The sequence below is a fragment of the Bos taurus genome, chromosome 5 (assembly GCF_002263795.3).
Source record: "Bos taurus isolate L1 Dominette 01449 registration number 42190680 breed Hereford chromosome 5, ARS-UCD2.0, whole genome shotgun sequence".
Lineage (NCBI taxonomy): Eukaryota > Metazoa > Chordata > Mammalia > Artiodactyla > Bovidae > Bos > Bos taurus.
The window spans coordinates 31,817,541-31,841,554 of NC_037332.1; the positions used below are offsets into that span (position 1 = coordinate 31,817,541).

General features: G+C 39.5%; 1 protein-coding gene across 1 annotated transcript; it reads left to right on the forward strand.

Moving 5' to 3' along the window:
* Nucleotides 1–18,818: 18,818 nt before the first annotated feature.
* On the forward strand, nt 18,819–19,748 carry OR5BJ2 (olfactory receptor family 5 subfamily BJ member 2). Its single transcript, NM_001390053.1, has one exon. The coding sequence runs from the start codon at nt 18,819–18,821 to the stop codon at nt 19,746–19,748; it is 930 nt and encodes a 309-aa protein (NP_001376982.1).
* Nucleotides 19,749–24,014: the final 4,266 nt, after the last annotated feature.

The following is a 24,014-nucleotide window of genomic DNA, read 5'->3' on the forward strand; positions in this document are numbered from 1 at the left end:
CCACTATCACCTTTGGTAACCATCAAGATTGTTTTCTATATCTTCAGATCTGTTTTGTGAATAAGTTCACTTGGTTCGTATTTTAGATTATACATATAAGTGATGTACGATATTTGTCTTTCTCTGACTTACTTCACTAGTAAGTGAAAATGAGACTCTCTAGGTCCAACCATGTTCCTGCAAATGGGCAATATTCCATTCTTTTTTATGGCTGAGTAATGTTCCATTGTATATATGTACAACAACTTCATCCATTCATCTGTCAATGGATATTTAGATTCCTTTCATGTCTTGGCTATTGCAAATAGTGCTTCTATGAACACTGGGGTGCACGTATTTTTTTAATGTGCCCAGGAGTAGGATTGTAGGATCAAATGGTAACTCTATTTTCAGTTTTTTTAAGGAACATCCATACTGTTTTCCATGATGGTTGCACCAAACTACATTCCCACCAATAGTGTAGGGGCGTTCCTTATTCTTCACACCCTTTTCAGCATTTATTACTGGTAGAGTTTTTAATGATGGCTAATCTGACTGGTATGAGTGACATCTCATTGTAGTTTTGATTTGCATTTCTCTAATAATTAGCAATATTGAGCATATTTTAATGTGCCTATTGGCCATAAGTCATCTTTGGAGAAATATCTGTTGAGGTCTCCTGGCAATCTTTAGACTGAGTTGTTTGTTTTCTGATACTTAAGCTGTATGAGCTGTTTCTACATTTTGGAAATTAATGTTTTGTTGGTCACTTCATTTGCAAATATTTCCTTTCAATCTGTCAGTTGTCTTTTTATTTTGTCTATAGTTTCTTTGCTGCACAAAGGCTTTTAAGTTTATATTTGCTTGTTTTTGTTTTTATATCCATTACTCTAGGAGACAGATCCAAGAAAACATTGCTTCTATTTATGTCAAAGAGTATTATTCCTATGTTTTCATCTAGGAGTTTTATAGTATCTGGTCTTATATTTATATATTTAATTAGGGTTTTTTTGCAGAAAAAAGGTAAATTTTTTATTTTTAATTTACTGAATTATGCCTAAAACAACTTACATGCGTATATAATTTTTTCAGTAATAACCAGTATTCTTGAATAAACGCTGCCTTGACACATTTGAATTTAGGTTTTGTTCCTTTCTATATATTTATATGATATAAATTACATTTATAAATTGGAAGTTAGCTTTGATATTTACATACTCATCATATTGAATATAATTACATGAATGAAATATTCTTCCTTCAACAAAGTAGGTATCATGAACTTATGTTAAGAGTTAACTGGTATCATAAAGGTATTAAAAAGTTTCTTAATGAGCCTAGATGCACACCATATGCGAAAATTAACTTGAATGATAGGTCTGATTGTAAACCTCCATCTATAAAACAGCTAGAAGAAAGCATAGCAGATAATCTTTGTGACCCTGAGTTGGCCACAATTTCTACAAAGAAACTAAAAGTGCAAAAAATAAAGCAAAAATTCTAAATTGAATATCAAAAATTATTAACTTCTTTTGTTCAACACTTAAGAAAATGAAAAGATAGACTACATATCAGTAAATAATACTTAAAAATGCATAACTGATAAAGGATTTATGTTCAAAAATCTATAAAGAACTCAATTCAGTAATAATAAGTCAAACAACCCAATGAGGAAATGGACAAAATATTTGGACACAGAGCTATTCCAAATCCTGAAAGATGATGCTGTGAAAGTGCTGCACTCAATACGCCAGCAAATTTGGAAAACTCAGCAGTGGCCACAGGACTGGAAAAGTCAGTTTTCATTCCAATCCCAAAGAAAGGCAATGCCAAAGAATGCTCAAACTAACACACAATTGCACTCATCTCAACACGCTAGTAAAGTAATGCTCAAAATTCTCCAAGCCAGGCTTCAGCAATATGTGAACCATGAACTTCCTGATGTTCAAGCTGGTTTTAGAAAAGGCAGAGGAACCAGAGATCAAATTGCCAACATCCACTGGATCATCAAAAAAGCAAGAGAGTTCCAGAAAAACATCTATTTCTGCTTCATTGACTATGCCAAAGCCTTTGACTGTGTGGATCACAATAAACTGTGGAAAATTCTGAAAAAGATGGGAATACCAGACCACCTGATCTGCCTCTTGAGAAATTTGTATGCAGGTCAGGAAGCAACAGTTAGAACTAGACATGGAACAACAGACTGGTTCCAAATAGGAAAAGGAGTACGTCAAGGCTGTATATTGTCACCTTGCTTATTTAACTTCTATGCAGAGTACATCATGAGAAACGCTGGACTGGAAGAAACACAAGGTGGAATCAAGATTGCCAGGAGAAATATCAATAACCTCAGATATGCAGATGACACCACCCTTATGGCAGAAAGTGAAGAGGAACTCAAAAGCCTCTTGATGAAAGTGAAAGAGGAGAGTGAAAAAGTTGGCTTAAAGCTCAACATTCAGAAAACAAAGATCATGGCATCCGTTCCCACCACTTCATGGGAAATAGATGGGGAAACAGACTTTATTTTTCTGAGCTCCAAAATCACTACAGATGGTGACTGCAGCCATGAAATTAAAAGACGCTTACTCCTTGGAAGGAAAGTTATGACCAACCTAGATAGCATATTGAAAGGCAGAGACATTACTTTGCCAACAAAGGTCCGTCTAGTCAAGGCTATGGTTTTTCCTGTGGTCATGTATGGATGTGAGAGTTGGACTGTGAAGAAGGCTGAGTGCTGAAGAATTGATGCTTTTGAACTGTGGTGTTGGAGAAGACTCTTGAGAGTCCCTTGGACTGCAAGGAGATGCAACCAATCCATTCTGAAGGAGATCAGCCCTGGGATTTCTTTGGAAGGTATGATGCTAAAGCTGAAACTCCAGTACTTTGGCCACCTCATGCAAAGAGTTGACTCATTGGAAAAGATTGTGATGCTGGGAGGGATTGGGGGCAGGAGGAGAAGGGGACGACAGAGGATGAGATGGCTCGATGGCATCACTGACTTGATGGACGTGAGTCTGAGTGAACTCCGGGAGTCGGTGATGGACAGGGAGGCCTGGCGTGCTGTGATTCATGGGGTCACAAAGAGTCGGACACGACTGAGCGACTGATCTGATCTGATCTGATTACATATAGATGAAAATAAACACATGAAAACACATTCAACATAATTGGGGTAGTAGAGAAATGCAAATTAAAGCTACAATGAGATTGCTAAGAGTCGGAGATGACTGAGCGACTTCACTTTCACTTTTCACTTTCATGCATTGGAGAAGGAAATGGCAACCCACTCCAGTGTTCTTGCCTGGAGAATCCCAGGGACGGGGGAGCCTGGTGGGCTGCCGTCTATGGGGTCGCACAGAGTCGGGCACAACTGAACTGACTTAGCAGCAGCAGAGATACCACACTGCACCTTCTGTTCTTGTTCAGGTGCTCAGCCATATCCAACTCTTTGTGACCCCATGGACTCAAAACTACAATACCAACTGTTGGTGAGGATGTGGAGCAATTAGAATTCTAATACATTACCAGTGGGACTATGAAATTGCACAACCACTTTAGAAAAGAGTTTTGTAATTTCTTTGGGTTCTCTGAGAAGGTGATGCCTAGATAGAATTATACATTCAAGAGATTTGTATAGGAAAACACTTGTGAGGGTAGATAGGGAAGGAACTGGGGAGTGGGGCTGGGGGGACTGGGTTAGCTGTTACAGGTCTAACCTCTGTGAAGAAGAGAAGGAAGAAAGGTGTGCTGAGCAGGAGAAGTCAGTCTGTAACACATTTATAAGAAAAAAGTCAGCAAAATTGGGCCAAAGTTGCCCATCAACCAAATTCTGCAACTCTCAGAAACAAATCTGCCTTAGTATCCCTGCCAAGTTCAGTCAGTGGCTAGGAGCAGCTCCTGGGAATCATTACCTCAGCATAAACATGGTCATGAAAACAATGAGTCAGTTACATTCCCTGAAGCTGGAGATCTGAAAGATGCATTTTCATGGCTACAACAGTCCCGTCCTTATGCTACATGTACCTCCTTCTCCATAGTTCAGGCAGCAGGTTCTCCATGCTTCCTGTGGACATTTCTTCCTCAGGAGAAACCTAGAAGAGGGGTTGTTGAAGTGTTCTTCCTCCTAGGGACCTAACTGTGTATTTTCAGCTGGCAGGTTCTAAACCAAAACCTTGGTTCAGGCTAGGGAACCAAGTAAAGAATAATTTTTAACAGGGCTATGTACCTTCAGCCTCCTGTTCCTCCATTCTTGTTTCTTTTGTACTACGTGTTAAGCAGCATTGACTGCTCATCTGTTAACTAACTATACAATTCTCAAAAACACCCCTTTGGCTGTTCTTTGACCTCCCTTGTCATTATGATAATTATGGCTTCCTGGCTTCTGGCAGTGAAGCACCAACATCTGGCTTCTATAACTTGGTGGGGGAAGGGGGCCAACATTGGTTTCCTCCCAATCTGTCAGTTGTCTTTTTATTTTGTCTACAGTTTCTTTGCTGTACAAAGGCTTTTAAGTTTACATTTCCTTTTTTGTGTGTTTACATCCATTACTCTAGGAGACAGCTCCAAAAAAAAAACATTTCTACAATTTATGTCAAAGAGTATTATTCCTATGTTTTCATCTAGGAGTTTTATAATATTTGGTCTTATGTTTATATATTTAATTCATTTTGAGTTTACTTTTGTATGGGGTGTTAAGAGAATATTCTAATTTCATTCTGTTACATGTAGCTGTCCAGTTTTCTGAACACCAGTTATTGAAGCTGTCTTTACTGTATATTCTTGCCTCCTTTGTTATATATTCAGTTCAGTTCAGCTCAGTTCAGTCACTCAGTAGTGTCCGACTCTTTCTGGCCCCATGAACTGCAGCATGCCAGGCCTCCCTGTCCATTACCAACTCCCAGAGTCCACCCAAACTCATGTCCATTGAGTCAGTGATGCTATCCAACCATCTCATCCTCTGCCATCCCCTTCTCCTCCTGCCCTCAATATTTCCCAGCATCAGGGTCTTTTCAAATGAGTCAGGTTTTCGCATCAGGTGGCCAAAGTATTGGAGTTTCAGCTTCAACATCAGTCCTTCCAATGAACACCCAGGACTGATCTGCTTTAGGATGGACTGGTTGGATCTCCTTGCAGTCCAAGGGACTCAAGAGTCTTCTCCAACACCACAGTTCAAAAGCATCAATTCTTCAGTGCTCAGCTTTCTTTATAGTCCAACTCTCACATCCATACATGACTACTGGAAAAACATTAGCCTTGACTAGATGGACCTTTGTTGAAAAGTAATGTCTCTGCTTTTGAATATGCTGTCTAGGTTGGTCGTAACTTTCCTTCCAAGGAGTAAGCGTCTTTTAATTTCATGGCTGCGATCACCATCTGCAGTGATTTTGGAGCCCCCAAAAATAAAGTCTGACACTGTTTCCACTGTTTCCCCATCTATTTCCCATGAAGTGATGGGACTGGATGCCATGATCTTCGTTTTTTAATGTTGAGTTTTAAGCCAACTTTTTCACTCTCCTCTTTCACCTTCATCAAGAGGCTTTTTAGTTCCTCTTCACTTTCTGCCATAAGGGTAGTGTCATCTGCATATCTGAGGTTATTGATATTTCTCCTGGCAGTCTTGATTCCAGCTTGTGCTTCCTCCAGCCCAGCGTTTCTCATGATGTCCTCTGCATAGAAGTTAAATAAGTAGGGTGACAATATACAGCCTTGACATACTCCTTTTCCTATTTGGAACCAGTCTGTTGTTCCATGTCCAGTTCTAACTGTTGCTTCCTGGCCTGCATACAGGTTTCTCAAGAGGCAGATCAGGTGGTCTGGTATTCCCCTCTCTTTCAGAATTTTCCACAGTTTATTGTGATCCACACAGTCAAAGGCTTTGGCATAGTCAATGAAGCAGAAATAGATGTTTTTCTCGAACTCTCTTGCTTTTTTGATGATCCAGCGGATGTTGGCAATTTGATCTCTGGTTCCTCTGCCTTTTCTAAAACCAGCTTGAACATCTGGAAGTTCACGGTTCATGTATTGCCGAAGCCTGGCTTGGAGAATTTTGAGCATTATTTTACTAGCGTGTGAGATGAGTGCAACGGTGCAGTAGTTTGAGCATTCTTTGTCACTGCCTTTCTTTGAGATTGGAATGAAAACGGACCTTTTCCAGTCCTGTAGCCACTGCTGAGTTTTCTAAATTTGCTGACATATTGAGTGCAGCACTTTCACAGCATCATCTTTCAGGATTTGAAATAGCTCAACTGGAATTCCATCACCTCCACTAGCTTTGTTCGTAGTGATGCTTCCTAAGGCCCACTTGACTTCACATTCCAGGATGTCTGGCTGTAGGTGAGTGTGAGTGATCACACCATCGTGATTATCTGGGTCATGAAGATCTTTTTTGTACAGTTCGTCTATGTATTCTTTCCACCTCTTCTTAATATCATCTGCTTCTGTTAGGGCCATACCATTTCTGTCCTTTATTGAGCCCATCTTTGCATGAAATGGCCCCTTGGTATCTCTAATTTTCTTAAAGAGATCTCTAGTCTTTCCCATTCTATTCTTTTCCTCTATTTCTCCTTGCTCTTCTTTGGAACTCTGCATTCAAATGGGTGTATCTTTCCTTTTCTCCTTTGCTTTTCACTTCTCTTCTTTCACAGCTATTTATAAGGCCTCCCCAGACAGCCATTTTGCTTTTTTGCTTTTCTTTTTCTTGGGGATGGTCTTGATACCTGTCTTCTGTGCAATGTCATGAACCTCCATCCATAGTTCATCAGGCACTCTGTCTATCAGATCTAGTCCCACAAATCTATTTCTCACTTCCACTGTACAATCATAAGGAATTTGTTTTAGGTTGTACCTGAATGGTCTAGTGGTTTTCCCCACTTTCTTCAATTTAAGTCTGAATTTGGCAATAAGGAGTTCATGATCTGAGCCATCGTCAGCTCCCGGTCTTGTTTTTGCTGAGTGTATAGAGCTTTTCCATCTTTGGCTCAAGAATATAATGTTGTAGATTAATTGACCATAAATGTGTGGGTTTAATTTTGGGCTTTCTATCCTATCCCACTGATCTATATGTCTGTATTTGTGCCAGTACCATACTGTTCTGATTACTGTAGCTTTGTAGTATATGCTGAAGTCAGGAAGCATGTTTTGTCCACCTCCATGATTCTTTCTCGATTGTTTTGGCTGTTTGGCTATTCTTTCTCAAGATTGTTTTGGTTATTTTAAAATGTTTTACAAACTTTTAAAACATTTCTTCTAGTTCTGTGAAAAATGCCCTTAGTGATTTGATAGGGATTGCCCTGAATTTGTAGATTGCCTTGGGTAGTATGCTCATTTTAACAATAATGATTCTTCCAGTCCAAGAACATGGTGTATATTTCTAACTGTTCATTCTAACTTTAATTTATTTTATCAGCATCTTATAGTTTTCATAGTACAGGTATTTTGCCTCCCTAGCTATTAATAGGTTTTGTTGTTATTGTTGTTCAGTTGCTAACTCATTTCTAACTCTTTGCAACCCCATGAACTGCAGCACACCAGGCTTCCATGTCCTTTACCATCTCCCAGAGTTTGCTCAAACTCACATCCATTGAGTTGGTGATGCCATCCAACCATCTCATCCTGTGTCCTCTCCTTCTCCTTTTGCCCTCAGTCTTTCCCAGCATCAGGGTCTTTTTCAATGAGTCGGCTCTTCACATCAGGTGGCCACAGTATTGGAGATTCAGCTTCAGCATCAATCTTCCAATGAATATTCAGAGTTGATTTCCTTTAGGATTGACTGGTTTGATCTCCTTGCTGTCCAAGTGACTCTCAAGAGTCTTTTCCAGAACCCCAATTTGAAAGCATCAATTCTTTGGTGTCAGCCTTCTTTATGGTCCAACTCTCACATCTGTACTCCTAGGTATTTTATTATTTTTGATGTAATGGTAAATAAGATTGTTTCCTTAAGTTCTCTTTCTGCTATTTGTTGCTATCTATTTCTGCTTTATTGACTATGCCAAAGCCTTTGCCTGTGTGGATCACAATAAACTGTGGAAAATTCTGAAACAGATGGGAATACCAGACCACCTGAGCTGCCTCTTGAGAAACCTATATGCAGGTCAGGAAGTAACAGTTAAAACTGGACATGGAACAACAGACTGGTTCCAAATAGGAAAAGGAGTACGTCAAGGCTGTATATTGTCACCCTGTTTATTTAACTTCTATGCAGAGGACATCATGAGAAACGCTGGACTGGAAGAAACACAAGGTGGAATCAAGATTGCCAAGAGAAATATCAATAACCTCAGATATGCAGATGACACCACCCTTATGGCAGAAAGTGAAGAGGAACTCAAAAGCCTCTTGATGAAAGTGAAAGTGGAGAGTGAAAAAGTTGGCCTAAAGCTCAACATTCAGAAAACGAAGATCATGGCATCCAGTCCCACCACTTCGTGGGAAATAGATGGGGAAACAGTGGAAACAGTGTCAGACTTTATTTTTCTGAGCTCCAAAATCACTACAGATGGTGATTGCAGCCATGAAACTAAAAGACGCTTACTCCTTGGAAGGAAAATTATGACCAATCTAGATAGCATATTCAAAAGCAGAGACATTACTTTGCCAACAAAGGTCCGTCTAGTCAAGGCTATGGTTTTTCCTGTGGTCATGTATGGATGTGAGAGTTGGACTGTGAAGAAGGCTGAGCGCCGAAGAATTGATGCTTTTGAAGTGTGGTGTTGGAGAAGACTTTAGAGTCCCTTGGACTGCAAGGAGATCCAACCAGTCCATTCTGAAGGAAATCAGCCCTGGGATTTCTTTGGAAGGAATGATGCTAAAGCTGAAACTCCAGTACTCTGGCCACCTCATGCAAAGAGTAGACTTATTGGAAAAGACTCTGATGCTGGGAGGGATTGGGGGCAAGAGGAGAAGGGGACGACAGAGGATGAGATGGCTGGATGGCATTACTGACTCGATGGACATGAGTCTGAGTGAACTCCGGGATTCGGTGATAGATAGGGAGGCCTGGCGTGCTGCGATTCATGGGGTCGCAAAGAGTCGGGCACGACTGAGCAACTGATCTGATCTGATCTGATGTGATATATACTTGCTAGAGATTTCCATATATTAATTTTGTATCCAGAAACTTTACCATGTTCACTGATGAGCTCTAGTAGTTTTCTGATAGCATCTTTAGGATTTTCCATTCACAATTTTCTTGTTTCTTGTTCTGGGCTTTCCTTTTCCACCTACAGAAATTCCTTTAGCATTTGTTGTAAAGCTGGTTTGATGGTGTTGAATTCTCTTAGCTATCCTCTTCTGTAAAGCTTTTAATTTCTCCATCAAATCTGAATGAAAGCCTTGCTGGGTAGAATATTCTTGATTGTAGGCTTTTTTTCTTAAATCATTTTAAATGTAACATGCCACTCCCTTCTGGCCTGCTGAAAAATCAGCTGATAACCTTATAGGGATTCCTTTGCATGCTACTTGTTGCTTTCCTCTTGTTGCTTTTAATATTTTCTCTTTGTATTTAATTTTTGATTAATGTGTGCCTTGGTATGTTTCCCCTTGACTTTATCCTATAAAGGGCTCTCTGCACTTCCTGGATTTGAGTATTTCATTTCCCAGGGACGTTTTCAATTGTTATCTCTTCAAATATTTCCTCAAGCTGTACCTCTCTTCTCATTCTTTGACCCCTGTAATATGAATGTTAGTGCATTTAATGTTGTTCCAGATGTCTCTTTGTCCTAATTTCTTTTCAATCTTTCTTTATTCTATTCTATCATTCTTTCAGTTCATTTATTCATTCTTCTGCCATATTTATTCTGCTGTTGTTTCCTTCTAGTATATTTTTCATTTCAGTTACTGTATTATTTATTTCTTGGTTTGTTCTTTAAATCTTGTAGCTATTTATAATTCTTGTTGGGATTCCCCTGGCAGTCCAGTGGTTAGGACTCAGTACTTTCACTGATGAGGACCTAGATTCAATCCTTGGTCAGGGAACAAAGATCCCACAAGCCACAAGGCATGGCCAAAACAGCAAAAAATAAATAAAACCATTTCTTGTATCTTCTGGTCTGTGCCTCCATTCTTTTTCCAGCATCTTATATCATCTTCACTATCATTATTCTGAAAACAGTTTTCAGGAAGATTGCCTATCTCCACTTCACTTATTAATTCTTTGGGTTTTTATCTTATTTCTTCATATGCAACATATTTCTTTGCCATCTCATTTTGTCTAACTCTTCCTGTTTGTGGACTCTATTCCTCTGTTCCACAGATTGTAGTTCTTGTTTCTGGTGTCTGCCCCCTGGTGGGTGAGCTTTGTCCAGGGGCTTGTGCAGGCTTGTTGGCAAGAGGGACTGGTGTCTGCCCACTGGTGGATAGGGCTGATTCATATACCTCTGGTGGGCAGGGCCATGGAAGATGCATGTCTAGAGGTAGCTGTGGGATCAGGACTTTAGGCAGGCTGTCTGTTGATGGATGGGGCTTGGTTCACACTGTTGGTTGTTTGGCCCAAGCCATCCCAGCACTGGAGCCTCTGAAAGCTGTTGGGTGAGGCAGGTCTCAGTGCCAAAATGTGACCCATGGAAGAGCTCACACTGAGGCATATTCCCTGGTGCCTCTGCCACAACTGTCCATGCCCCCACTGTGGCCACAGCCAAACTTCACCTCCCCTAAAGCCCACAGATAGGTCTTGCCTAGGCTCCTATGAAGTCACTGCTTTGCCCTGCATCTCAGTGCATGTGAAACCTTGTGTGGAGTTTCACACAAGGGTGGAGTTCTGTTTTCCCAGTTCTATAGAATTCCTGCCATGGAATTTGAACCCTGCTGGCCTTCAGATAAAATGCTCTGGGGGCTCTTCCCCTTGATGCCAGACATACAGACTGGGAAGCCTGATGTGGGACTCAGAAATTTCACTCCTGTAGGAGAACCTCTACCACAGAATTATTTTCCAGTTTTGATGTCACTCAGCCAACAAGTATGGGATTTGATTACATCATAAAAGTTCCCCTCCTACCATCTCATTGTGACTTCTTCTTTGTTTTTGGTTGCATAATATCTTTTTTGGTTGTTTCCAGTCTTTTTCTGTTGGTGGTTATTCAGCAGTTCAGGCTTCCCTTGGGGCTCAGCTGGTAAAGAATCTGCCTGCAATGTGGGGGATCTCGGTTCAGTCCCTGGGGTGGGAAGATCCCCTGGAGAAGGGAAAGGCTACCCACTCCAGTATTCTGGCTTGGAGAATTCTGGCTTGGACTGTATAGTCCATGGGGTCACAAAGAGTCAGACATGACTGAGCAACTTTCACTTTCACTGAGCAGTTAGTTGTGATTTTGATGTTTTGTGAGAGAAGGTGAGCTCAAGTCCCTCTACTGTACCATCTTGTCCTTGTCCTTTTTATCATACACTCAAATCATTTGCAGAGTTGTTGACTTTCACTTCATTTACTCTGTCAAAGACTAAAAACATATGTATAAGTTTGACACTAACATTGTGCATCTGGATGTATTCCATGATATTTCCATGTTTTTGCTTCATTTATTTTGAAACTCAATTTTGTAGCCTTAAAAGATCATGATAGTTTTGTCTTCATTGTGGGTTACACCTCTTCTCATTATAAAATGGAACTCTTTTATAGTTTAATGTTTTTCTTTCAAGTTTACTTTCTGTGATGTTAATAGTAGTATTAGTAGTTAAGTCACTAAGTCGTGTCTGACTCCTGCAATCCCATGGACAGGGGATTAGTAGTTAAGTCACTAAGTCGTGTCTGAATCCTGCAATCCCTGCCAGGCTCCTCTGTCCATGGGATTCTCCAGGCAAGAATACTGGAGTGTGTTGCCATTTCCTTCTCCAAGGAATCTTCCCAACCCAGGAATCAAACCTGGGTCTCCTGCATTGCAGGCAGATTCTTTACCGACTGAGCTGTGATGTTAATATTTCTACTTTATTCTTTCTTTTTAGATTTCACCATGTATGTCCTTGCCTATCATGGCAGTTTTAACATTTCTTTATCATTCTGTTTAAGCAGAATATCATTAGATTTTTATTTCTTTTTTTTTTAATGTTTATTAACATTTATTAACTTTTTAGGAATGTGATGAAGAGGCATTTATTTTATGTATATCCAGTAGAGGGAATCACAAAGGTTTACTTGAAATAATATTAAATTGTATTGTAATATGTGTGACTTCTGAGACATTTATTTATAGGTGTCAATATGATTTCTGTTATATATTTAAAGTTAGAATAAATTAATACAGCAACACAGCAAGGAAGAAAAACCCTCCTTTATCTGAGTTCATCTATAACCAATTGAAAATAGATTTTTATTTCTTAAATCTATGCCTTTTTAATGAAGATACTTAAAACTTTGTATTTAACACCACTGTGATTTTTACATTCGTTGTCATAAATTATGGGCTTAATTTATTCAAATGTCTTATTTGACCATTTTTGTTGTAAACTTCCTTTCTCTGTTTTTATTTGTGTCATAAAAGTAGACAAAAGAGCTACAGTTTATCAAGCTATCAGTTAGCAGTGTTCTGTATACTACTATAAAAAAAAACTTAATTCATTACAATAACCTTGTAAGGTACAAGTTCCCTCTTTAAAAATGAAGATACTAAGTATTTCCGAGCCCATTAACTTGCCTAAGATCACTTAGCCAGTAAGCGATGGAGTTAGAATTGATATCCAATAGTTCTGCAGTGCCAAATGAAAATTCATGACCAATCTTTTTCTCTTTCCCTCCCTCCCCTCCTACCCACTCCTCTTTGTCTTTCTCTTGGCTTCATTGTTTTATCATCTGCAGTGAATTGGAAAATATACTTTCTGATCTTCTGATTATAAAGTGGTCTGCTGAGCAGATGATGCAGCCTTTCTTTTAAGAAAAATATCGAAGAGTGTTTTGTAAGTGAATGTATCTATTGTTAAATCAAAAGGGTGATTACTTAGAAGACAAGAAATTAAGTAGTTTCTGAGAAACTGAAAGATCTGATGATATTAAAGAGGGAAAGTATGTATGGGCCAGCAGGAAAGTACCAACACAAAAAAGCAGGAGTGAAAATCAGGAAGTTTCATGAGTGGACAAGTAGAAACCAGGAACATGGGAATGTAAAAGGGTACCAACAGGAACTCTGGTCAAGTAATGCGTGAGGAAATACGTGTGGCATTAGACAGGCATCTGAAACTGGGTGACATGTTTCCATGTAGGAGCAGAGTTTAAGAAGAAAGAGTGTCTCCATTTGATTAATGATGTCAGAGAAGAACAGGAAGTGGTGGAGGCCAGAATAATATTGGCTGGTGTACTCTATCTGGCGGGATTATTTGTTGTTGTTTAGTGACTAACTTATGTCTGACACCTTTGCAACCTCACGAACTGTAGCCTGCCAGGCTCCACTGTCCATGGGATTTTCCGGGCAAGAATATTGGAATGGGTAGCCATTCCTTTCTCCAGGGGGTCTTCCTGACCCAGGGATTAAACCTGAATTTCCTGCATTGCAGGTGGATTCTCTACCACTGAGCCACCAAGCTTACTTAAATCCAATTTCTCCATAAGAGTCCAGAGCACAACCCTGGGAGCTGCTGCTACTTCTCCCCAAAGTTATGTAGTTAGGATCCTCAACCGCAAAGTTTATAATTAAAAGAGAAAAAAAAAGTATACGTAATACACAGACAGAAAAGCTTATGTTAATAAAATGAAAATTACACTGATTACACTGTAAGCAAAAAAGAAAAGACTCAACTAAAGAACAGGGGAACACATTTTAATGCTTACTCCCAAAGTAAGTATTTCTTTGAGAAAAAACAACTCCAATTGAAATCTCAAGGGAATTTTTCAAACTAAAAATCCAGTTCTGAAGTGAAATTAAAAGAAAAAAACAAACAATAACATAAAATAGAAAATGTAAAGATTAGAGACTGGCACCATCACATATTAAAGCATATTTTATACATATATATAATCATTAAGACAGTATAGCACTACTGTAAAAACAGGCAGATCAAGGAATAGAATAGGAAACCTAGAAATGAAGCCAGTAAATACAGAAATTTAAAATAGGTTTATAAGCCCTTATCTCCAATTCCAAAATCTCTAAAAATCTCTGACAACCAAGCTTTTTTTTTTCCCCAAAAAACTGATTTGGAGGAAAAACTAGAAGTTAATTGATAAGAGGCTATTTGTAGCCTTTTAAAATCCCATGTAATAGGAGCACTCAGAAGTTTCATTAGAGAAATAGCCATGTGTTGGATTACAGGGTACAGCAGAGGTGTTATATATAATATGTGTTATATTCCATATACATTTTTTCTGAAGGATTGGGATAACATCAGAAATGGGTTAAAATCTAGATGCATGAGAGTAAAATTTTTACTAACATGGACTTTCCTTTATGTCTCAAACAAAAATTTATCTGAATCTTAGTCTTTTTACACATAGAAACCTTTAAAGGCAATTTATGTTATTATTCAAGGAAGGGCTCCAAATTCTGTTATGTTTTCAAGGCTTCTTATGGAAGAAAGGTGGTTATTAGTGGTTTCTGGTCTATTTTAACTGGATAAACATAAGTAGTTTCTACATATACACTGAGTGGATAAGCTTTATGTAAAGGTGGAGCTTCAAGGATAAGCTTAAAGGAAAGAGAGCATGGTTGCTTCAGAGAGATCCTCAAAGAGAAGGGTTAAGATGGCATCCAGAGCAGAGAGAGGCATTGGCCAAAGATGAAGGAGAAGGGCCTCCCCAGGCTGGAGGGGGCAAGAGAAGACACTCCATGTGTGGGGCTTAGGGAATTAGAGAAAGAACCCACAGAAAGAACAGGAACATGTCCTCTGCCAATTATCAGCTGAGAGGAGTGTGAGCTTAAAGGACTGGGTAACTTAAGGAGAGTAATGAAAAGACTTAACTCATCACAGTGGGAAAAGAGTGTACACTGAGTGGAGTGGGAGTGTGTTTTTAGAACTCCAGTACTATCAGAGACCAAAAAAGTCCTAAGAGAGTCTCACACATTGGAGTTCACCTGGTCCCTAGTCCCCCATTATCAAAACCATTTAGAGCCATTTGCATTCTGCAATCCTGTGTCCTCCTCCAGGCATGACAGGACTAGTAGCTTGCCTATCTCTGGACTGAGAACCACTTTGGCTCTGGCTACTGCTGCCACTCCCAAGGCAGTGAACTGATTCTGGCTCCCGAGGGTTCTTACTTGACACATACCTCTCCAGGGCTCAGCTGCCACAAGATTGCCAACAAGTTGATGAGGAAGAGATATAAACAAAATTGGCAGGCAATTTTCTCAGGACTTAGGGAGAAAAAAGGAGACTAAAATGGTAAGAAAGAGTGGCAGATTCTCTTAGCTGAGACCAAAAGACTCAGAATCAACTGAATGCCAGAGGACACATTAGCATTTATCCAGAAGAGACCTTGAGATGAGCTGCTTTGAGTTTGAACATGATTCCAAACCTAGCATCGACTGTGAAATAAGCCTGCTTTGTGCAGATCCAGTTGGAGCCCTCTGAAGAACGCCCCCACTGCCGGAATATTTTTTGACATACTGCAGCCTTGTCTTGCAGGTGGTTGACAGCCTGGCTCAAACTGCTGAGTACATTTTGGACCCAGGAAAGCCCTGCTCAGTGAAGAGGTAAGTAAGCCAGAGAAACACCTAAATGGTAGGACCTTAACCAACAGCAGTTCTAAATTTCTTATTAGAACAGGCAGCTGAACCTAGGACGGGGAAGATTATTGCTCAAAGTTGCAAAACTAAGTAGTAACTGTCCTACATGTTTGACCTCTCTAAACCCACTTGCCCATTTGAGATTTCCCTCTTCTGTTTCTTTTTGTACCAGATGTCTGGAACTAAATACCAAAAAAAAAAAAAAAAAAAAAAACTTTTGAGAAGGAGGATGGGCGGAGTAAAATAAATATGAAGACCAAATAGGAAATTTTTCTCTATACCTCTTTGCAAAGTTCTTCTGTGTCATTTGTTTTGAAAGTTATTTCACTTGCTAAATATTTTTTTCATAGGAAAAAAAGCCCACTGAAAAAGCTACATCTGTATAAAACAGATAAATGAAGAGCTGTGGTGATAATAGTAGTTGGGGGTGGAAGTTGGGAGTAGTTAGGGTTGGAAGTGGGGTGAGATGCACAAACTCAACTAGGCTTTCGGTGCCTGTGGTGCTTCAGCACTGGGACAGCATGTTTAGGCTCCAATGAGCCCAAAAATGACTCTGGAAAAATTTCACTAGAGTCTGGGATCCTGGGGATTTTGAAAGTTCATTGAGGCCTCCAGATGAGATTAAAGTGTAAGCATAGTAGCTGCTGGAAGTGTGTAAAAGAATGAGAGGATTTTTTTAAAGTAAATTTGCTGCTGTTTATAAGAAGGAAGAAAAGAAAAAAAATTTTGCATGAATAAATCTTAACCCTTCATGTCTATCATCATTTGCTTGATGCATCAGTGCCAGGACTTCTTCAGATGCTTCAGGAAGAGAAACAGGGGAGGGAAAACCAGAGGGGCCATCTCTACTATTCCACTCGCCCCACCTCCGTAGAGGCTGCTTTTTTACAGCCTGACTTGATTTTCACATTCACTCTTTTTCCTTAGATTTCTCTTGGAATTTTCCCTGGCCCAGAAGCTTCCATCTTTGTTACAAGAGGTCAGATCCCTGATGCCATATGTCTGGGAGCAGCAGGACATCCTGGTTAAGGAGAAGGTTCATATCATTGGGTCAAACTTCCAAGGACACTTCACATTCCTGCCTGGGTTCCCAAGTTCCCTCTGGAGAAAGCATAATCTCCAAATTAGGGAAGATTTTTCTCACAAATAAAGTTTTGCAGCATTGCAAAGTAGGAAAAACATGGGATTTGAAATTGGAGGACCCTGGATGTGAGTCCCAACTCCATGACTTTGTAAAGTCTATGGCATATGTCACAACATTTCTGTCCCACAGAAATGAAGTCAGTAATACCGATGTTACAAAGTTTTATAAGGATTAAATAAGATCAAGATTTTGTTATAGTGGTTGGCATATATTATGCAATAAATGAATAGTAGTCATTATCATGTGAGTAAATATGTGGTACATGGTGGTGGAAAGATGTGTGAAATGAGGTTTGTGGGAGAAGGGAAAGAAGAAGGGAAGTAAGATTTTCACTGACAGGTTTCAATATAAAATGCAGGTCATCAGTCAGTGTACCCAAGTAGGAGAGAGAGAATGTCTGGAGAGAATAACTAATGACAAAGTCTAGAAATCTGATTGAAGAGAGGGAGCCAGTAAACACTTTGCATATTTAAACAATGCATTTTGTGAAAACACAATTTCACAGCAAAAGGAAATATTAATTAGGAAAAATATGCATAATCTTGACATACAACAGATCACAAATTTTTGTTTACCATGAACCATTTCATTCTTCTGCATTTGCAGAGGGCTTTTAAATGCTTATTAAGCATTTAATAGATTGTAAAGATTTTGACCTCATTTTTATTCCCATTTTTCATTGGATAAGGTCATGTATTTAATAGGTTTCCCAGTCAGTGATCAGCCAAGGACCCTTTGACTCTGAGTTCAATGCTTATTTCACTATCACAGCAAATGCTGTTGAACTTTAGGCCATTTGGAGAGTCAGAGGACTAAGGAAAATAGGGCCACTCGTATCAACCCCAAACCATACTAGCTCAACCTGAAACTCTTTAAATCCCCCAGTATTTATTGTCTATCTATGAAGCACTAGAAGGAGAGTTGGTTGTGAAGTCAGAAGCCCTGGCCTACTTCTGGCCCTAAGATATCTAGTTATTGTGGAAGTCTTGTCACTGCTCTGTCCCACATTGTCCTCAGTCTGAAAATATGAGGTCAGATTGCATGTCAGGGTTGACATATCAAATGAGACGTATTAGGAATTTAAGCTCCATTATTTTGAAAAGCAGCCTCCCAATAAAGGATTTCTCTGGGTGTCTGTCTACTTGTTGCAACTTCTAGGGTTCAGCAGGTCTTGGATGATATCAGATGATGAGGAAAGGCTGGGGGAGAGCATGAGAGGATACAGATTGTGAGGGCCTGTGACCTAAGCAGTCCAGAGAGATGGTAGAATGGAGATTTTAGCTGAGAAAGCATTCATTCTATTATTCAACAAATGTTTATTTAGAGTCATCTAGCTGGGTTTACTACCCGACTCCAGTACTCTTGCCTGGAAAATCCCATGGATGTAGGAGCCTGGTAGGCTGCAGTCCATGGGGATGCGAAGAGTCGGACATGACTGAGCGACTTCACTTTCATGCATTGGAGAAGGAAATGGCAACCCACTCCAGTGTTCTCGCCTGGAGAATCCCAGGGACGGCAGAGTCTGGTGGGCTGCTGTCTATCGGGTCACACAGAGTCAGACACGACTGAAGCGACTTAGCAGCAGCAGCTGGGTTTACTAGGTCTACTGCATTTCTAGGACTGTGACACTTTTCTGATCATCTTCTCTTACTCAAAAATTATGGACTTAATTTGAATTATTGACAATTAGGAATGCATCATGGGATGGAATGGCAGAAACCAACAAAGATCCTTTCCTGTGTAAAATATAAATTCTAACAGGAACAGATAATCTTTAACATACTAAATCCATTATCTATATGTTAGAGATGTTAAGAACTATGGGACATTCATCTTCATAGGAAGTACTTAGAGTCAGGAAAAGGAAAGTTGCAGTATTTAGTAGAGTAATAGGATAGTCAGGTATTTATTTACCCTCAAATTCACTTTCTGGCTTAAGCTAAAAAGTGGATCTTTTATAAATTAAAAATCCTTTTCCCAGAGAATGACTCAGATCATCACCCCACTAAATAAGTAAATATGTTTTTATTTTTTAGGGATGGAATATCTAAGAAACCATGAAAAATCTTAGCACTATTGATGAATTTGTGCTGCTGGGGTTGTCTACTGACCCGGATATCCAGACCATGCTCTTTGTTCTCTTCTTGGGGATTTACCTCCTGACCCTGATGGGGAACCTGATGATGATCCTGGTGATCAGGGCTGATCCTCACCTGCACACGCCCATGTACTTCTTCCTTGGTCATTTGTCTTTCCTAGACATATGCCACTCTTCAATCACCATACCCAAGATGCTGCAGAATTTCCTGTCTCAGAGGAAAACCATTTCAGTGTGGGGATGCATTACCCAGAGTTTCTTTTTCATTTTCTCTGGAGGCACAGAGAGCTGCCTGCTCTCTGCTATGGCCTACGACCGCTATGCTGCCATCTGTCACCCTCTGCTCTACACTATGATCATGAATGGACCTCTGTGCACTGCAATGGTCAGTGCAGCATGGGTGATGGGATTTCTGAACTCACTAGTGAATAATCTTTGTACCCAGAACTTACAGTTCTGTGGTCCCAATATCATCTCCCACTTCAGTTGTGAACTGCCTTCACTCTTCCCTCTGTCCTGCAGTGACACCATGCCTAACACCATCCTGCTGGCTGGGTCCACTGCATTTCTAGGACTTGTGACACTTCCTCCAATCCTCTTCTCTTACTCAAAAATTATTCTTGCCATTTTAAGTATCTCCTCCTCTAAAGGCCAAGGCAAAGCCTTCTCCACCTGCTCCTCCCACCTCACCGTGGTGCTCTCGTTCTATGGGACAGCTCTATTCAGGTATATCAGCCCCTCTTCAGGATCAGTCCTGGAGCAAGTTGTCTCCATACAGTATGGTGTGATCACATCCTTGATAAACCCCCTCATTTACAGCTTCAAGAACCAGGAGGTGAAGGCAGCTCTGCAGAGGATACTGAGGCAGCAAATATGTGTCTCAGGGTAAGAAATGGCAAGGAGACCTTTCTTCTACAAGAGAAGCAATCTGCAAAGGAAGAGAACTTTGTAAACTTAGAGCTCCTGTGGAACTTGATTTTTAATGTAGCTAATTATGTTTGTTTCTCATTCAAATTGAAAAGACTTCCAAAAGCTGAGAGAAATATAGTCAGAGAAGTATTTGGCCCATCCTGCATCTGACAGAAAAGGTTCAGAGACATCAGCTCCTTCCATAGCCTTTGGAAACTAATACAGAACAGTGACTTCACTACAGTTTAGGAGGCAGAACAAGGACAAAGCTCTCTGAGCCTAGGACTTTACCTATGGAGTTACCAAATGAACCCATTAGTAGAAGGGCAAAGAACAAGTAACCTTGACAGATTTAACATTCCAGAATGGACAGTTCATTACCTTTTGTTCACTGGAGCTGGTGGCACCATAGGCATTAGATGGCAATGTGTGCCTGCAAATCATCAGAGAATAGTGAAAGCAAAGAATGAACATTACATCTATGAGCAAATGAATGGATAAAGAAAATGTGGTACAGTCTTACAGTGGAGTGGTACTCAGTTTATAAAAGAAGGAAAGTCTGCAATGTGTGATGACATAGATGAATGTTGGAGATATTGTGTTACGTGAGAAAAGCCAATCACAGAAGAGAAAAACTGCTTAATTCTACTTATATGAGGTATCTAAAGAGGTCCACTTCATAGAAGCAGAAAGTAGAATGGTGGTTTCCAGGGCCTGGGGAAAGGGGATTGGGAAACTCTGTCCAATGGACATACAGTATCAGTCATGCAAGATAAAAAAGAGATCCATTACACTGCAATGTGCATATACTTAACAGTAGTATACATAAAAACTTAAGAGGGAAAAATCTATGTTGTGTTTTTTATCACAATAAAAAATAAATAAGAGTGAACATATCATTACACTAAATATCAGTATTGCATTTTGCAACCTCTTGTCTGAAGGCACACTTCATTTTAAAACATATCATCATATTTGAGATATATATATATATATATATACACACACACACACACACACATCTATGGATACATACACATACACATATGGAAGCCAGACAAAACCATTAGGAGTAGCATAATGTAGTTTAAAACATTAAGAGAGCATTATTTTTATTGGACATAAATCAATGAAGTTAGAACACTCCCTAACACCACACACAAAAATAGAATCAAAATGGCTTAAAGACTTAAGTTATGACACCATGTGTGTGTGATTGCTGATCAGTCATGTCCAATTTTTTGAGACCCCATGGACTGTAGCCTGCCAGGCTCCTATACCATGGAATTATCTAGGCAAGAGCACTGAAGTGGGTAGCCATTATCTTCTCCAGGGATCTTCCCGACCCAGAGATCAAACTCAGGTCTCCTGCATTGCAGGCAGATTCTTTCCCATCTGAGCCACCTGGGACACCATGAAAGTTCCAAATGAGATCTCAGGCAAAACATTCTCTGACATACATCATACCATATTTTCTCAGGTCAGTCTCCCAAGACAAAAGAATTAAAAGCAAAAGTAAATAAATGGGACCTAGTTAAACTTACAAGGGCTTCCTTGGTGGCTCAGAGGATAAAGTGTCTGCCTGCAATGCAGGAGACCTGGGTTCAATCCCTGGGTTGGGAAGACCCCCTGGAGAAGGAAATGGCAACCCACTCCAGTAGTCTTGCCTGGAGAATCCCATGGACAGAGGAGCCTGGCGGGCTACAGTCCACGGAGTTTCAAAGAAGTCAGACACAACTGAGCGACTTCAGCTTTTGCATAGCAAAGGAAATCAGGAACAAACAAAAAGACAACCTATGGAGTAGGAGAAAATATTTGCTAATGACCAACCAGCAAGGGTTTAACTTCCAAAATATACTACAAACAACTCATACAACTTAATATAAAAATCCAACCTAATTAAAAAGTTGCAAGAAGCCCTAAATAGACATTTATCCAAAGGAGACATATAGATGGCCAACAGGCACATGAAAAACTGCTCAACATTGCTAATGATTAGAGAAATGCAAATATAAACTTCACTGAGTATCACCTCACACCAGTTAATGGCCCTCATCAAGTAAATTCTGGAGAGGGTGTAGAAAAAAGGAATTTTCCTACAGTGTGGAGAGCAATGTAAACTGGTATGGCCACTATGGAGAACAGTATGGAAGTTCCTTATAAAACTAAAATAAAGTTACCATATGATCCAGCAGTCCCAATACTGGACATATATATATCTGGAAAGGATGAAAATGCTAATTCAAAAAGATACATGCACCTCAGGGCTCATAGCAGCACTGTTTACAATAGCTAAGACATGGAAGCAACCTAATGGTCCATCAGCAGATGAATAGACAAAAGAGATGTAGTATACATAAACAATGGAATATGATTCCACTGTTAAAGAAGAATGACATAAGGCAATTTGCAGAAACACGGACGCACTTGGAGGGCATGAAATGTGAACTACATCAGACTGTGAAAGACAAATACTATATGGTATCACTGCATGTGAAATGTAAAATATATGACCTCTGAACATAACAGAAAAGCAGCAGACTCACAGATATAGAGAACAAAATAGTGTTTACCAATGGAGAGAGAAAAGGGAGAGAGATAACAATATACCAGTAGGGGATTAAGAGGTACACACTCTTAGCTAAACAGTCAGCTACAAAGATATAATGTACAACACAGGGAATATGGAAAATACTTTATAAGTGGAATATAACCTTTAACCAATGTGAATCACTATTATACACATGTAATTTATATATTATACTTTACATTTCAGTAGAACGTTTACTAAAAGAATAAAATTAAAATTGAAAAAAAATATTTCAACAATTCATTGTTAGTATGTTAGATATCAACATATAGCCCATATTTTATCAAGTTATACCTATCCATGTTTACTTACAAAGTGAAAGTGAACTGGAAGTCACTCAGTTGTGTCTGACTCTTTGCAACCCAATGGACTATATAGTTCGTGGAATTCTCCAGGCCAAAATACTGGAGTGGGTAGCTATTCCCTTCTCCAGGGGATTTTCCCAACCCAGGGATTGAACCCAGGTCTCCCGTATTGCAGGCAGATTCTTTACTGCTGAGCCACCAGGGAAGCCCTATTTATAAAGGTATACTATCAAAATAATTTGAAAATTGTAAAGTAGATTTTCATCATTTAATGAGATTATTATATGTCTTCTTATTGAACAAACTGTAAATTTTCCTAACATTAAATGATTGTTACATTCATGAGAAAACACATTCATGGATATATCTTTTCATATTCCATTAAATTATTTCTATTGGGGAAGTGTTCACATACATACGTAAAATTAAAGGTGATTGTTATTTAGGTGTTAATATGAAGACTATGTTATCCCAATCATTACATGCTGAAATCTTTTGTAATTTTGTTGACTTTCATTTCATTTCATTTGCTTAAGATTTTAAAAAATATGTCTAAGTTTCCCACCATCATTTTGCATTTGGCTATATTTCATGCTGTTTCCATGTTTTTGCTGGCTTCATTTTGAAACTGGGTTTTGTACCCTTAAAGGTCATGATAGTTTTGTCTTCATTCTGGGTTATACCTCTTATCTTTAAAAAAAAAAAAGTGTAGTTTTTTTTTAACTTTAATATTTTTACTTTAATTTCTACTTTTTGTGATGTTAATATATACACTTGTTTGGAGCTTCCAGGTTAGTAAATCATGGCAGCTCTGAGAGGGCAAGGAAGCTCACGCCAGTACCCATATCCTTGCCAAAACATATTGTACCATAAACCTCTTCCCACAAGCCACAAAGCTCTATCTACACTGGGCGGAGGTGGGTGTCCTCTCCCATTATGCCTCAGTTGGCACCTTTTGTCACTTGCTCACAATAAGCCTATCTTTACTTCTAAAATGATGGAGTGAAGAGTTGGAGACAAAATGGCAGAGTGGAAGGACTTGACCTCACCTCTTCTCCCCAAGACACCAAAATCAAAACTAATTGAGCAACAACCATTAACAGAAAAACTCAGTCAGTTAGTCAGTTCAGTCGCTCAGCCATGTCTGACTCTTTGTGACCCCGTGAATCGCAGCACACCAGGCCTCCCTGTCCATCACCAACTCCCGGAGTTTACCCAAACTCAGGTCCATCAAGTCAGTGATGCCATCCAGCCATCTCATCCTCTATCATCCCCTTCTCCTCCTTCCCCCAATCCCTCCCAGCATCAGGGTCTTTTCCAATGAGTCAACTCTTCGCATGAGGTGGCCTAA

Excerpts from the sequence above, each read along its gene's own strand:
- OR5BJ2 (NM_001390053.1), top strand. The coding sequence starts at position 18,819 with ATGAAAAATCTTAGCACTATTGATGAATTTGTGCTGCTGGGGTTGTCT.